The sequence below is a fragment of the Arvicola amphibius genome, chromosome 6 (assembly GCF_903992535.2).
Source record: "Arvicola amphibius chromosome 6, mArvAmp1.2, whole genome shotgun sequence".
Taxonomy (NCBI): domain Eukaryota; kingdom Metazoa; phylum Chordata; class Mammalia; order Rodentia; family Cricetidae; genus Arvicola; species Arvicola amphibius.
In genome coordinates this window covers 38,941,120-38,958,649 of record NC_052052.2, presented here as the reverse complement: position 1 = coordinate 38,958,649, position 17,530 = coordinate 38,941,120, and the positions used below count along the sequence as shown (strand labels likewise).

Genomic DNA, 17,530 nt, shown 5'->3' with positions numbered 1-17,530 from the left:
ATGAAGTTACACAGAGTGGAAATTTCCAGGGGAGCACCATTATTTAAGCAGTTCTAAACAAATAATATGCTAAAGCACAGTTAATATTAATAAGCACGACGACATATTAGAAATGTCACTGTGGCACACACTGGCCTGTCTTTACTATGCATAGGCAGCATTTTCCACTTCTGTGAGTCAATGTCTTAAACAAGACAATGAAGGAAACAACTACAGCATACTGTCCTAGTGTGGGACAGCAGTGGCCTAAACACCTTTGCCCAGCACTTACGGTCACCAGCAGACCTCATAACCAAACATTTCTAAGCTGTAACTGTACTTAGTATTCATTTGCCTTGATGTACCTGGCGACCATAACAGTGATAATCACTTACAGGTTCAGACAAAGCACTAACATCTCCACACAGTCTCATTTCTAAGTTTCCTGGATTGCTTTAAACCTAAAACAGAGATTGTTCTGGAAAGGCAAAACAAGGAAAAAAAAAAAAACAAAAACTACCAGCACCAAATTAACAGGCACTCCTAACAGACAACAGGGTCATAGGACCAGATCACTAAGATCAGCTTAGATTTGCTGGTCGAGCGCTTCCAAAGCAAGATGAAATGTGAATGATCACACAGTACCTTACCCTTTCTACCGGTGAGCCATAGCATGCAATGCCGAAACATAGCAGTGGCAGATGGCATTGGAGTTATTAACTACAGAAAGGATAATAGCAGAGGAATGATGGCTGGCAGACAAGACACAGAAATGCAGATGGAAATATGCAAACGTGGAGTTCTTGAAGCAGAGTAAAACCTTTCAGGCAAAGGCTGCCTCTAGCTTCAATTGAATTTACATTTTGAGCTTCACAAGGACAAACACTGCAGCCTTCACATTCAGTCTTTAGACTCTTCATGCAGAAGCAGAAGCACACTCCTCGAGAAAGAAGATCGGCAACCTTCTGTAAGCACAAGCCAGCAGCAGCAGCAGCAGCCCATTACTCTTGCTTCTCACTGATTTTTATCCTTTAAATTTTTAATCTCCAATTGCGGCCAGATCCACAGTCGCTTCAAATTAATGTGCATCCACTGCAGATACAAATCCCTGCCTAACCTGCAGTACCACTTCATCCAGAAGGTTCCTGTGCACTCGTTCATGCAGGATCAGTTGCAAAAGCATTCAAGGCATTCAGCAAACAACCCACGAGAGAAGAGAAGAAGCAGGCGGGACCATGAAGAGAAAGAATCTCCCCTTTCAGCTCACCCTGGAAGTGGAAGGTTTTCTGATCAACAGTTATTGTGAAGGTGCTGTCGTCCTCATCGTCTATACCAATCACAGCTCCCTGTGAAACAAAGAGCAAAATCCCAATAAGGCAAACAATGACATCAGCAATATATACTACTGCTACAGCCCTGGAATACCCGAAGCAACAAGGACACTGGAAGCAGGCTAGACGAGCAGAGAAATCCGAGAACCTTGTTTTGTTTAAGGAGGAAGAAGTAACGGAGAAGAGCTGGCTGGATACCTTAGTAGTACCCTGCATGGAGACTTTCCATGCCTTGCAGAAGGGACATGGATGCAGTGGGAGGGGACAAGCACAGACGCTGAATCTGGAGTCTGTTTAACAGCAAGCCACTGCGCCCTTCCGAGCTTTAAATTGCTCTCTAAAATGGGAGTCAGAAACCTACACCGCCCCAGGTTGTTGTGCCATGCAAAGACGGCAGGTGCTCTTCACCAGGCTGCTGCTGTATTGCGCTTGTTAGTGCAGAAACACCAGCTGACATTTGCTCCAAAACACTGCCCAGTGGCCAGATGCTCCCACAGCCACTTGTGCTTTAGTGGGCGCTGCAGCTTTCACACTGAGTTACTGTGCGCTCCTGTGTCTGCCTCCTCCCACTAAACCGCTATGAGCTTCTGGGAACCCAGGACAATTTTACTTATTCTGACAAATGGCACTCAAGTGTAGGCTTTCTAACGGAAAACACAACTTTCAGAAGGCGGTGAGAGGGCAGGGAGCTACACTGGTTGGCTGTTTCAGGAACTTTTAACATTTTTTATATACAACTATATTCATCCTAATCAAACAACCAGAATTAAAGGGGGAGAGAGCTATACAAAATCAAACTCTACTGGGCAATGGTCTCAAGGCATCAATATTTTGTATATCCCAGTGGGGCCAGAGAACACATCACACCACATTACTCTCACATAGTCCATTCTTAGATACCTTGAAATAAAGGCTCAAAAGAATGGAGGGGGAAAAAAACAGTAACAACCTCATCACATAAAAAAGTAGGATGACTATTATCTCAAAAATATTAGTAGAGCCAAATACTTATTCATTTCTTCCCAGATACTATATAGCTAAACCTCACCTTCATCTAAGTTCTACACACCTTACTTATTTCAGAGTAGGTAAGAAATTTTGTCCCCGCCCTCTAATATGGAAATGTCTGCAGATTTAGTCCAGATCAACAGAAGCTCACAGCAGGACCAAGACTGGATGCCATCGGCATGGCACCTCTTAGTCCAGCACGATGAACAGGTCACCACCGTCAGGCACTAGAACACTTCATTCTAGTCAACTTCACTTTGTGGTTAAGCAGGCTAACCTCGTGAATTTCTAATAAATCAGACATGGCCTGGGTCCAAATACAAACACAGCAGCACTGAATACCCCAGGAGAGGAGTGTGTGGTAGATGGAGCACCTGGAACAACGGTCCTTGCTTTCAAGACCCTTCTGCTCCAGGAGAGCAGATAAAACCCAGTAGTGAGCTCTACCTGGACAAACCTTGGAAACAGTATCAAAGACACTTGTCACTAAGGAAATAGGCACAATGGACAAACACACAGAGATGGAAAGTACTTCAGTAGTTCCCTGAGGGTACGGAGAATAGGGACTGAATGCTAGTAAGCAGGAGCGGAGGAAGGGTTGTTTTGGAGACGAGGTGTTGCTATCCTGCCCAGAAGGCCTCAACTCCTGCGCTCAAGAAATTCTTGTCTCAGTTTTCCACTGGAATTACAGGTACACACCACTATACCTGGATGGCATTATATTTCTTCATGGAGTGATGAAAACATTCTAAAATTGACCATACCATTGTGGTAGTTGAACAATCCTAAGAATATACCCAAAACATTAACCATATAATTTAAATCAATACTATACAGGATGTGAATTTTCCTTCTTTAATACCAGGTCTCATATAGCCCAAGCTGGCATCTAACACTATGTAGCCAAGGATGACACTGAACTCCCGATCTTCCTGCCCATCCTCTTGAGTACTGGGTTAATGGAATGTATCACCATTCCCAGCTGATTTGGTGTTTGGGATCCAGTCCACAGCTCGACAAGCACTCTACCAATTAAGCTACATCCCCAGGCTCAGTATGTAAATTACAACTCAACCAAGCTGTAATACCCACTTCCAAATGCCTGTTTGTTCTTTCTTTTGGGTTTCTCAACCTAAGTTCGCCCATCATCTAATCACTCGAGACAGGCCTCAGGAGGGCTCACAAAGGCCCTCATCCTGTTACTGTCTATGCTCACTTGGAACATTCTTCCACGCACCAAAAAAAAAAAAAAAAAAAAAAAAAAAACAGCACGCAGTCTCTCTTTCTCAATCATTTTTCCAGTTCAGTTCCCATCATTTTCTAAACAAAACCCCCCCAAATCCCTCTAGCGCCCTCCTGCTCTGCCTAGCTCTTAACCTTTCCTCCATCCCTACATCCATGCCTCCATGCCTCCTTCCTCTCGCTGCATCCCAGGGCCAGTACTCTTTAGACAGAACTCAGCAGTGCACAGGGCTGCTGTCAACTGCTCCCCCTTGGTGACCTTTGTCCCTAAGCTGAACTTCAGAGAGCTCGCCCCAAAAGAACCTTTGCTAATCCAAAATGAGAAAGGGCACTCCTTTGGGTCCACGGCACTTCCTGGAAGGCTTCAGAACCGGTAACTAGAACTGGAGTCTCCTGCTGCAATCAGGATGAGACATTACCTAAGTGTCCTTCAGTACAGAAGGATGCTGCACCTGACACTCTGGCCTCTTCATATGATCTGTTCAAAAACAATCTTAACTTCCCTTGAGAATACCCTAGATCTACGCTGTTCAATGCTGTAGCCAACAGTCCTGTGTGACCATTTAAATTTAAGCTTATTTAAAATTTAGCAAAATTTAGAAGCAACTGGAGTCAAGTTCCGCTCTTCGGGAAAGCAAAGCTTTTTTTTTCTCATTTTTTTTATTAAAAATTTCCATCTCCTCCCCTCCTCCTCCTCCTTCCCTCCCCTCCCTTCCACCCATACCCCCACTCCGCTCTGCTTTTTGTGGTTATCTGGAGCAAAACTCCTCTTGGTAACTCACATATGGAATGGTGTTCTATTATCAAGAAAACTTGTGCTAAGCCCCCCAAAATGCGAACATTTTGTGACATTTTTAAGGCTCATTACATCAACATGATAATCCATGGCCTCTTGTGACTTTTCTCTGAGGTTTTCGAATGATCAGCTGTTCATGCTCCATCAGTACTTGATGAATACTGCTTTAGGTTGCAGACAGAAACTATAGCTTCAGCATCTTCTCCAAGTGTGTGCTGGTTTGGAAGGAATGGTCCCCACTGACTTGTGTGTTTGAATGCATTGCCCATAGGGAGTGGCACTATTAGGAGGTGTGGTGTGGCCTTGTTGGAATAGGTGTGGTCTTGTTAGAGGAAGCTTGCAACTGTGGACACTGTGGGCTTTGAAGTCTTATATGCTCAAGCTATGCCTACTGTGGCACGCAGTCTCCTGTTGCCTGAGGACCAAGACGTAGAACTATCAGCTCCTTCTCCAGCACTGTTTGCCTGTACACTGTCATGTTCAACCATGATGATAATGGACTAAACCTCTGAAAATTGAAAGCCAGCCACAATTAAATGTTTTCCTTTAAAAGACTTGCTGTTGTCATTGTGTCTCTTCACAGCAATAGAAACCCTAACTAAGACAGAAGTTGGTACCAGGGACTGGGTATCACTGTGATAGGCCATGCAATGTTTTTGTTTGGAGGAATATGGACTTTGGGATTGTATATTTAAAAAGCAGTTGAATGTTTTAAGTGAGGCTTAATGAGCCATCCTAGTAGGAACATGGAAGACAGTGGTGCTTGGGTTATTTGAACTGTGGGGGCCTAGTTCAAGAGGTTTCAAAAAAGAATTTTAGTATGTTGCCTAGAGACTGTTCTTGTGATATTTTGGCAAAGAATGTGGCTGCTTTTTACCGTTGTCTGAAAAGTTTACCTGAGGCTAAACTGGAGAGTCTTGGGATTAATTTCATTGTCAGAAGAAGTCTCAAAACATATTAGTATTGACTCTGTTATGTAGTTATTAGTATTCACTCTTATACAGATAATGAAAAGAAGGAAGCTGTGCAAGGAAAAATACAAAATGTACAGTTTGAGGAGAAAGGAGGCATTAGGAGGTGGAATACTTAAATCCTATGTTCAAGGAGATAAACAGATTAAGAAATGGAATAAAAGAAGTAGTGACTTCAGAGCAAGACTCCAGCCAGCTGAGCTTCCAACTTGTAAAAAGGAATTAACCTAACCTAAACTAACCCACCTTAGGTCCAGGCGTGAGGTAACATGCCTTTAATCCCAGTATTCAGGAGATAGAAACAGTGGATCTCTAAGTTCAAGGCCAGCCTAGTCTACAGACCAAGTTCCAGGACAGTCAAGCTCAGGCAGTGAAGGAAACCATAGAAAACACAAAGTTGGTGAAGATGTATTGAAGAAGGGGGCCATGGTCAAACCCCAACAAGCAGCAGAACTTAGCAGCTAGACATGTGGTTCTGGCTTTAGAGTCAAGGAGAAAAGAAGGGTTATGGAAGTCCCTCTGTGACTTCAGCAGGAAAGCTGCTAAAGCCAGGTGTGTACTGAAGTCAACAAAGATCAAAGGAGATGGAGACTTGAAGAGTGCTTTGACATCAGACATGGGGATGCAGAGTTCTAAGTTTGCCCAGCTGGTTTTTCGTCTTGCTTTGGTCCAGTATTTCCTCACCATGTTCCCTTTCCTATGTTTTAGAATAGTAATATATATCCTGTGCCATTATATGTTGGAAGTATGTGATCTGCTTTTTCATTTTGATTTTTCAGGGGATCATCTGAATCTCAGAAGAGACTTTGAACTTTGGACTTCTGAACAGGGTTGAAACTGTTATGGTATTATAGTGTTATGGTGACTTTCGAAGTTGAACTGGATGTGTTTCTGCATTATGTGACAGTTACAAGCCTGGGGGGACTGGGTGTGGGAAGTGGTTTGAATAGGAATGTCCCCTGTAGACTCATTGAATGCTTGGCCCATAGAGAGTGGCACCATTATGAGGTGTGGCCTTGTTGGAGGAAGTATGTCACTATGGAGGTAGGCTCTGAGGTCTCCTATGTTCAAGCTATGCCTAGTGTGGCACATGGTTGCTTCTGTTGCCTGTATATATGACTGGAATCCAGAAAAGGGCACCAGATCCCATTACAGATGGTTGTGAGCCACCATGTGGTTGCTGGGAACCGAACTCAGGACGCCTGGAAAAGCAGGCAGTGCTCTTAACCACTGAGCTATCTGTCCAGCCCTCTTTCTCTTTTTTCTATACTCACAGAAATACTTTAAGCATGAATAATGGTTAAAATACCAAATTTTGCTTTCATGATTTGCAAAACAAGATTCTGGCCATTTTGCAGATTTTTTTTGCATAAAAGATAAAAGTGGGTGGGTTGGTGAACTGATTCCAAAGGTAATAAAAGAATGACTACTTCAGAGTGTAAATGGCTCACACACCCGCTAATGGAGCATGGCTGATGCCAGTGACTCCCTCATGCAGTAAACACACTGTCCTCGCTGCTGAAATGCCAGTGGAACTTTACATTCATATGGAGCTTTACACATGCTTGCTGAGATTCAGGGGGAACAACTGGTGCCTCATCTTCAGAGAACAGAAGACAGGCTCAGAGAAGTAAAGTGTTTATTCAAAGACAACAGCTAAAATGTAGAAGTCAGTCCAGCAAGTCCTGATACAAAGCAACATTTACTATTACTTCAGCAAACTTACTGAACACCGATTCTGGGCCAGGAGCACTAACAGCTAGGAACAGGAAACAAATACGGTGCTTCAACAAATGAGCCTGTGGGGGACACTTCATGGCCAAGCAACAATATGGTTTTTTGCTCTCAGAATAAAAGCTGCTTTTAAAGTAAGTAAATATATAAGGTGTGTCTGCGCCCTGAAGGAATATGAAAGAAGAAAGAAAGACGTCAATATATAAAGAGGTGCAGAAACGCTTGTGTCCAGCCTGCTGAAAGGAGGGCCTGCTGCAGTGTCATTCACCCATTCAGTGACTCAACAGCAACTCTGGGGGTGGGGGGGCTGGTTTTTGAAGACAGGGTTTCTCTGCCCTTGTTGTCCTGGAACTCACCCTGTAGACCAGACTGACCTCTAACTCACTGAGAACCACCTGCCTCTGCCTCCCAGTGCTGCAATTAAATACGTCCTTCATTAGAGACGTCCGCCACCACTGCCCTGTACAACTTTTTCTTTTTTACACTGACCATTTGTTTACTGAAGCTGAACACACACACACACACACACACCTCTTCCACACTGAGAATCCATACATGCTTTCCATGCTGAGAACAATACCTCTTTTACATTCCTGTTTCCTTTTATATGAATTAATGTACGTTTCATTTTTAAGTATACTTTTTTGTTTTCTTACTGATTTCATGCATTCTTTGGGGTTTTTTGGTTTTGTTTTTTTTATGGTTGTTCCTAATTTATAGTTCTTTATACTTTTTTGGATATTAATCCTTTGTCAAACATATGCCTTATGTTTTCCCTCTTATCCATAGGTTGCCTTTTTCTCTTTGGTTGTGGCAATAATTTAAAGTTATTCATGTCTCTCTATAGTTTTTCAACAATAGCTTATAAAAGAATGTATTTGTCTTATAAAACGTATTTCTAGGAGAGTTCTATTATTGCAAACACAGTTCTTTAATTCTTCTCCTAATTGGTTATGGCAATTATTGAGAAATATTACTAGTTTTTGCATATTGATCTCATATCCAATTTGCTGTTGCTTTTCAGACTGAATCTTACTGTGTATCTCTGGCTGATCTGGAACTCCCTTAGTAGACCAGGCTAGACTCTACCACATCCAGCCCCATATGCTTCTTAAGATTTTTTTTTATTTCCAAGTGTGTGTGTATCTCTGTGCATATACGCTGCACATGTAAAGGTGCCCACAGATGCTAGATATGGCTACCTGAATTGAGTGCTAGGAACTGAAAGAACAGGATGCACTCTTAACCACTGATCCATCTCTCCAGCCCCTCCACATCCAAAAGTTTTGCTCAAGGCTACTTACACAAATAAATTTTCTGTAATTTCTTCACATTCATTTATTTATTGGTAGAGGGCTGTACTTATGTGTCATGGCACACATGTGGAGGTTGGAGGACAAGTTGTGGGAGTTGGTCCTCTCCTTCCACCATGTGGGCTCCTGCAATAGAACTCAGGTCATCTGGTGTGGCAGCAAGCATCTTTACCCACTGAACCATCCCACCAGTGCGTCTGTAGGTTCTGGAGGACTTCATGCACATACGCCTATCTACAAACATGAGTAACTTATTCTCCCACTCTGATCTTTTCTTGGTTGTCCTTTACTCTCATGGTGCCACATGTGCCATGCCCAATAGTATGGTTTTCTCTCTTGCTTGTTCTTTGCTTGGCATTCTGGGACCTGCAGGGCGTAACAGTGAAGCAGCACCAAACAAGGACCCTATCTTGCTGCTGACTTTATGAAGACTATGAGGCTAGGAGATAGCCTGGTAGTTCAAGTGCTCACTGAGAAAGCTTCTATCAAGACCCCTGAAGCTTTGGTTTGGGTCCCCTGAACCCACATGAATGCTGTTCTGCCAATAAACCCAGCATTTGAAGGCAGAGACAGGGGACCTCAAGCAAACTGGCTAACATGGCAAGCTCAGAGTTCACTTGAACAACCCTGCCTTAATAAATAAGGTGGAGAACAATCGAGGAAGACTAAATGTCAACCTCAGGCTTCTACACATAGATATACACGCACCCACATACATGCACATATATGTGAACATGCATGCATATCACATACATATACAAAAATGAAAGAACTTATATACTGCTTCATTATTAAGTACATAACAGCCTTCTGGTAAACATTCTTTACGAGGTTTAGGAAGGCTCATTTTGGCCAGGTCTGATAGCACACAACTTTATCCCAGTACTCAAGAAGTAGAGGCAGGCAAAGCTCTGAGTTCTAGGCTAGCCTGGACAACCAGGATTATATAGTGATACCATTTGTATGTTTATTTTGATCTGGGTGTGGTGGCAAATGCCCATCATCCCAGCACTTGGGAGGCAGAGGCACATGGGTAAGGAATTTCAGAACATTTTCCATGTCAAATTCATAGGAAACAGACAGAGCTGGCAAAAGGCTACTGCATTAACAAGTGGGCCCTAAATTAACTGAGTAAGTTTTCATCATGAAATGACAAGATAATGATAACATTTCTTATGGGACATAGGCTTTCAGGCTAGAAGAGGACATTTTTAAATTTATACATTAATCTAAATTACCTCCACACATCTGCTCTAGGATGCCACTTATTGTTAGATGCAGCCCAATACCAGAGATCAGGGAAAGTATCACAGGGCTAAAATAAAGCATTAGTATCCATTAATAACCTTCTATCAGTAGTGGTATGCTACTGATCTCTCAGGATGAGCTAAGAGAAAAGAGAACAGATGAAGGCTTCCACAGGGAATCAATTCATGTATACCCTACACATGACAGATACATGTCACACAAGTTGAGTATCCTGAATTTAAAAAGAAAATCTGAAATCCAAAGCACTACAAAATCCAAAAATCAGGCAAAACAATCAGAAAATTCTATACCTGATTTCACGTACCAAGGCACAAAAATATTGTATAAAATTACCTGCAGGTTATGTGTATAAGGCATATAATTGAATTACACATTTAGACTTGGGTCCCAGTCCCCAAATAGATCATTATGAGCATGCAAATATCCCACAGTTCAAAAGAGGATTATTTTATGGCTGCAAACATTCCACATTCAGCTGGATCACTTCAAGTCATATACAGATCAACAGTTTTCAAAGTACTTTTACTTAACATTAAAACTTGGTTGACTTATAATTCATCTCACTCTGGTGGTCCCTATACCTCTTCAGAACACAAGAATTCAAGGTTCATCTGCATCAACTGTGCTTATTATAGCCAGGCCTAGCAACACAGGCCAATGTTCTCAGTGACTCAGGAGGCTGGGGCAGAGAAGCACGAGTTCAAGGCCAGCGTGGGCATCAGTATACTCTGGTCTCTAAAAGTTTCAAAGGGAGCTGGGAGCACCACTCAGTGGTGGATTGCTTATCTGGGATCTCTAAGGTAGTAAGTTCAGTCAATACTACTTTTCAAATATATTAACAAATTTGAGGCTGACAATTCTGTGAGTGAATAGTATGCTTATTCTGTTAGTTTTTTTTTTTTTAAAAAAAAACTATTTGGTTTTGGTTTGTGTGCATTGATGTTTTGTCTGCATGTATGGCTGTGTAAGGGTGTCAGGACCCCTATAACTAGAGTTAGAGACAGTTTTCAGCTGCCATGTGAGTGCTGGGAAGAGCAGCCAGTGCTCTTAACCACTGAACCATCTCTCCAGCCAGGTTTTCTTTTTCAAGAACTCAAAAATAAATGAAAAGAGTTGGTTCAGTTTATAAAGCTAGTTAAAAAGCAGAATTCACTTTTAACCTCCATTCCACAGATGCCATGCTCTAGTCTCTACATCACATGTCTCGTTAATGCTATTACTCACCCATTTTGCATCTATTTCCTAAAAATGTTTATGTTTTTGCTTTCAGATAAAACATGGGGGTGAAGTAATTAGACCTAAGTACCAACCATTACCACGTCCTTGGGTCAAGGGCGCCATCTAGTGGTACATACTTGGTAACAAAATCAAAATTTTGCTGACAGGCATGGTGGTTCAGACCTGTAACCACAACACTTGGGAGACTGTGGCAGAACTGCTGTGAGCTTGGGGACAGCCCAGGCTACATAGTGAGTTCCAGGCCTGGCAGGCCTATCTATAAAGCAAGTCTCTGTCTCAGAGAGAGAGAGAGAGACAGAGACAAAGATTAATTCTCACTTCCCTATTTTCTTCACTGATTTCTGCTGCTTTGCAACAATGTGGCATGTCTGCATTACTTCTAGCCTGGAGAAACTGAGGAAGTGGAGTTGTTCAGCTGTAGAACGGTTGTTTAGAACGCAACAGGGGCCTGTGTTCAATCTCCCAGCACTGTCCAAGTCAGGCATAGTGGGCCCCACAGGAATTCAAGGCCAGCCTGGGCTAGAGAAGAGAGGATTAAAGGGAGTTTGGGAATGGGAACAAACCAAAGTTCAGTCCCAGATTCATTATCAATGTGTGGCCTTGATAAATTACTAAAGTCAACTTCATCTCAGAAGAGACTGGAGATGTGGCTCGGGAGTGGAGTTCTTTCAGGGCATAACCAGGCACAGAGCTCAACCCCTCGCTCCAGAAAACAAGATTGCTGAGCCTGGCCTTGCAGGGAATCTGAACTAGATGTACTAGTGTCTCAGATAGTAAGATGTGGGCTCCCTGAGGTCCTGCATACATCACGGAGTCTTTCTACAATGATCTTGTCTGTATAACACGATCAATCAGACAATCCGCTCAAAACTAAGGAGTCTAGAATCCTATTCTAAAATAAGGTGTGTAGAAGGGGGCTCCTGGAAACCTATATTGTAAACAAAGACCCAGATGTTTCTCACACAGGAAGCCAAAGGACAATATCTTTTCCCCCCTTCTTTTTGGGGCAGAATCTCATTAGCCCAGTCTAGCCTTGTGCTGGCTAGATTTATGTCAACTTGACACAAACTATAGCCCTCTGAGAGGAGGAAATCTCAATTAAGAAAATGCTTCCACAAGATTAGGCTACAGGACGGCCTGCAGAGCATTTTCTTAATTAGTGATCAATGGGAAAGGGCCCAGCCCATTGTGGATGGTACCATCCCTGGGCTGGTGATCTTGGGTCCTATAAGAAAGCAGGGTGAAGTCAGGTGGTGGTGGTGGGGCACGCCTTTAATCCCAGCACTTGGGAGGCAGAGGCAGGCAGATCTCTGTGAGTTTGAGGCCAGCCTGGTCTACAAGAGCTAGTTCCAGGACAGGCACCAAAGCTACAGAGAAACCTTGTCTCAAAAAAATAAAAACAAAAAGAAAAACAACAACAAAAAAAAAGAAAAGAAAAGAAAGCAGAGTGAGCAAGCCATATGGAGCAAGCCAGTAAGCAGCACCCCTCTGGTGTGGAATATTTTCATTGTACTCTGACACTCCCAAGACTGCCAATAAAGTTAAACCTTGAATCAAAGGGTGGAGTCAACATTCAGCTAACCAGAATTAACCATAGAGTTTTTGGCTGACACAAATTAGGATAGAGAGACACAAGAAGGAATAGGTAGGGGTTTAGAAGGATTTGCAGGCCTTTTCGATCTCATAGGGTGGAGAAGCAGGGTCAGCTGATCATTCCTCTGTAGCTCTTTGGATCTATCATGTTTTTACCCCAATATCTGACTCCTGAAGTAACTGCTACATCTGATACTTCACCCCTCCACGGCCTCTGTGTCAGCTCCTGCCTCCACGTTCCTGCCCTGTTTGGGTTTCTGTCCTAGCTTCCTTCAGCGGTGGACTACAGTGTGGAAGTGAAGGCCAAATAAACCTTTTCCTCCCCAAATTGATTTGGTCATGGTGTTCCATTGCAGCAATAGAAAGTAAGACAGGCCTTAAACTCACCGTGTAATAGAAGATGACCTTGAACTTCTGTTCCTCCTGCCTCTGCCCTCTCAGGGCTGGGAATAGAGGCGTGCACTACCCATGCCTGGTTTTATGCAGCGCTGAGGATCGAACCCACTGCCAACTGAACTGCATCCCAGCACTGTCATAAATACATTTTATTACCCTCCCCCACTGATGTGCCAAGTACCTAATGCTCACAGATTCCCACTAGAAAGGAATTATAAATCCTGGAGAGATGGCTCAGCGGTTAAGAGCATTGCCTGCTCTTCCAAAGGCCCTGAGTTCAGTTCCTGGCAACCACATGGTGGCTCACAACCATCTGTAATGAGGTCTGGTGCCCTCTTCTGGCCTGCAGGCATACATGCAGACAGAATATTGTATACATAATAAATAAATATTTTTTAAAAGAAAGGAATTATAATTCCCAATTAAAAAAAAGTCAAACTCAAGCTTATAGCTTCCCTCTTTCAGTCAACCAAACAAAGGGTAAAACAAGATTTAAAAGCAAGTTTCTGTAGGTTCTCTGTCCTGCTATACAGCAGGCATGATTCTAAGAATGGCATTTGTTCTTGGAATAATCTCCTCTCCTGGGACTATGGATGCAAACCGGATATGATGAGATCACTGCAGTGCTTATGTTAAATGAAACAGCAATGAGCCTTTTAAAAACAGTGCTTTCTGCAAAGGCAGCAGAATGGGAAGTCAGAGGGATTCACACTGTTGTTGTTGATGTGAACTGTTGACTCCTGTAGAGACGAGACATGGCAGGTGAGCACAGCCCCCAAAAGCAGAGTTAAGGGCCACAAGAGACAGCAACCAAGAGTCCTTAGAAGTTTAACTGCAAAAAATTAAACCTGACCAACAGCCTAAAAAGGGTTCTCTCTTAGAGCCTCCAGATAAGGACTCATCCCAGTCAACTTCTTGACTTCAGTCCTGTAAGTCTTAGCAAAAAATCCAAGTGAGTTGTCTGCCTGTAGAATTGTGGAGCCAGGAGGTGGTGGTGGCACAGGTCTTTAATCCCAGCACTTTGGAGGCAGAGACAGGCAGATCTCTGTGAGTTGGAGGCCAGTCTGGTCTACAAAGCAAGTTCTAGGACAGTCATGACTAAACAGAAAAATGCTGCCTCAAAAAACAAAAACAAAAATGAAAAAATAATGTGAAAAATTTTTGTGTATGGTGGCAAAAAATATCAGGTCTGCAGCATTAAGGACATTTCTCCTGCTGTGCAACTGTCATCACCATCCAGCTCCAGAACCCCCTCCTCCCCCCCCCCCCCGCTCTCTTGCTCCCTCTCTCCTTCTGCTAGGCACGTCTGGTGATATCCTAAGTCTCTGGGGTATCCAGCCTCTGAGTCCTGGCTCTTGGGTGTGAGTTCCCTCTCATGGTAGGCCACACAAGTTGTTCTGAGTTTTTGTTTTTTCATTTTTCGAGACAGGGTTTCTCTGTGTAGCCCTGGCTATCCTGGAATTCACTCTATAGACCAGGCTGGCCTTGAATTCACAGAGATCCACCTGTCTCTGCCTTCCAAGTGCTAGGATTAAAGACATGCTCAACCACCACCCAGTCAGAAACTACAAACAACTCCATACTCACCAAATAGCTTCTTGTTTTCCATGCCTTGGCTGGAAACCACCAATTTATTCCAGTTTGTATAAACTTGATGACTCTTCGTATCTAATAGGACTCACAATAATGTTTGTATTTTGTGGCTAGCTTAGCATACCACCCTCACGGTCCATCATGTTAGCATATATGAAATTTCCCTTTCTTTTCTTAAGGCTAAATAGTATATTGTCTTAGTTTCTGGTCTAGTTGCTGTGATAGAATACCCTGAGACAAAAGCAAGGCAAGGAATAAAGGGTCTATTTCAGCTCCCTTTCTCCTGCTATATAGTCCAGAATCCCAACCCAGGGAATGGTGCCACCCACAGTGGGAAAGTCTTTCCATCTCAGTTAACCTAGTCAGAACAATCCCCAACAGGTATGTCCAGAGGTCCATCTTCCTGATGATTCTAAATCTTATTGGGGAATATTATTTTCACGTGTGTTTTTGTTTATGGGGCATTTGTTTAACTCTGTGAAGCTGTGGTTCTTTGCCTGTCTAAAACACCTGATGATCTAATAAAGCGCTGAACAATCAATAGCAATACAGGAGCAAGGATAGGCGGAGCTGGCAGGCAGGGAGTAAAAATAGAAGGAGAAACAAGGGCGAGGAGTAAGATACAACGAGGAGAGGAGGACATCAGAGTCCAGACACCCAGCCACGGAATAAGAAGGAAAGTAAGATATACAGAAGTGAGAAAGATAAAAGCCCAGAGGGAAAAGGTAGACGGGTTAATTTAAGAAAAGCTGGGCAAGCAACAAGCCAAGCTAAGGCTGGACAATTATAAGAATAAACCTGTGTGTGTGATTTATTTGGGAGCTGGGTTGTGGGCCCCCCAAAAGTGCCCAAAAAGTCAAGAGTAAACAAGATCTTATCAAGTTGATGACTGAGGTAACCGGTCACAGTACTCTACTGTGTTTGAGTATATTCACACATGACATATGCTGTGGGATAATGCTTTTGTACACTGTAAAGATTTGTCACTCGAATTGGTAAAATAAAACACTGATTGGCCAGTAGCTGGCCAGGAAGTATAGGCAGGCAACCAAACTTAAGGATGATGGGAAGGAGAAGGGCAGAGTCAGGAGTTGCCAGCCAGGTGCAGAGGGAGCAGGAGATGAATGTGCCATGCTAATAAAGGTACCACCACGTGGCAGAGGGTAAATAAGGAATATGGGTTAACTTAAAATGTAAGAGCTTCCATACTCAAGTTATGAAAAATGTAAGAGCTAATTAGTACTAAGCCTGAGCTATTGGCCAAGCATAATTTATATTTAGTCTCCAAGTTGGTTATTTGGGACAGGGCAGAGGGGACAAGAAACATCAGTTTACACACACACACACACACACACACACACACACACATATATATATAAAATTCAGGGGCTATTGTGACTAATACTGTTATGATCAAACAGTGCACAAATATTTACTTAGGTGCTAGTTTCCATTGTTTTTTTTAAATATATAAATGATTGTGGCCTGAGACAAAGTCATTACCTTAAAAACTGGGCAAGTGAAAGAAAATAACAAAGCAGTTATCCTGCCTATTTGAACTGTACTGTTAGGTAAACAGGTAAGAGAGAGAAAGCTCTCATAAAATTAAGCCTCACAAAATTAGTATAAATAGCCGGGCGGTGGTGGCTCTAAAGCTGCAGAGAAACCCTATCTCGAAAAACAAAAACAAAAAAAAAAATTAGTATAAATATAAACCATCTCCATTTTGCCAACTCCGAGTGAGTTAATGAGTAATGAGTATAAGTACTCACCAAGCATTATCATCAATAAGAAACAAGAACTGGACACGTGTCTCCTGCTAGAAGAACACACTACCTACAGTCTTGTCAAGGGGATCAAATGTGAGTCTGATTCAGTCTCTGAATGCAGCTACCAGAGCAGAAACAAAGGAGAGAGGAAGGTGCCAAGTTGTACAGGGTGGTAAAGTAAAATGGACACAATGCAAACCCCACAGGCCTAAGGGCAGGACGGCTCAGCGGCGGACTGTGAGCAAAAGGCGCCGAGTTTTAAAATGAGCAGACTGAAACTACAAACCGCTGGGTTCAGGCGGGCACACTGTGATCCCAGCAGCAGCCGAGAGGCAGAGACAGATCACCTGAGCTCAGGAACTGGAGACCAGCCTGGGGAACACGGGAAAACATCTAAAACTTTCAACTTAAAAACTAGAAAGTTTCGTGATGTCACACTATAAAATTATAAAGCAATGCAGAGGGTTATTAGTTAAAGGGGGACTAGAGCCATAACCTGACTGAGGCATGTACCGAGCTTTCAGGCAGCTGGCGAAGTTCTCTCTTAACCTGAGTGCTAGGCACAAGGGTTAAGAATTCAACTATATTTAAAAACCAAAACCAAGAACTAAGCCAGCACATTAACTGTACCAACAAGACTGAGGCCTGACCCCAAATACAATCAGCTGACCTGCTGTTTCAACACAGCCCTGCCAAGGCCTCACCACCGGCAAATCTCAAGCCAAGAAAGCAGTTAAAACCAGAGTGAGTGGAAACTGGGATCAATACCAAGTACTCAGGAAAGCAATCTGACCACAACAAGAGGAACCACAGGAAAATTTAAAAGTACAGAAGTAGAAGAAAGGTGGGACTGGTCATGCTGCAATCCCAGTACTGCAGTAGCTGCAGCAAAAGGAGCATCACGCAATGTTCAGGACCAGCCTGCAATGTGAAATTCTGTTTCAAAACAACAAGAAGGAAGACCAAGGGGGAGAGGAGAGCAAGAAACAGCCTAAGTTGCTTTTTAAAAATCTTTATATTGCCATATATTCAAGTTAGTCTACTTTCCATTTTGCAAACAGCCATACTTACTCCCATCTCAACTCAAGACTTTTCCCATTATGCCTAAGCTTAGAACTGTTTTCCAATTCTTGGTACAATGTTAATAAAGGCAACAATGTTTACCAAATATATTCACATCTCCAAAAGTAAGGGTGTACCCTACGTTCAGTTCAAAGCACCACAAACAAAAAATGATAAGGGTGGGGAGGAAGGGAGATGACAGAATGGAGAAAGCCACCAGAAGCTGAGGGGCCTT

The 17,530-nt window shown here is 42.9% G+C and overlaps 1 protein-coding gene across 9 annotated transcripts in view; it reads right to left on the bottom strand.

The window, feature by feature from the left end:
- The window catches only part of Osbpl9 (oxysterol binding protein like 9), a 136,234-nt gene that overhangs the window by 88,684 nt on the left and 30,020 nt on the right, over positions 1-17,530 (bottom strand). For all 9 annotated transcript variants that reach the window (XM_038332415.2, XM_038332416.2, XM_038332418.2 and 6 more), the window contains exon 3: positions 1,247-1,325. In XM_038332415.2, coding sequence (XP_038188343.1) covers positions 1,247-1,325 — 79 coding nt within the window. The remainder of the gene's footprint in view (positions 1-1,246; positions 1,326-17,530) is intronic.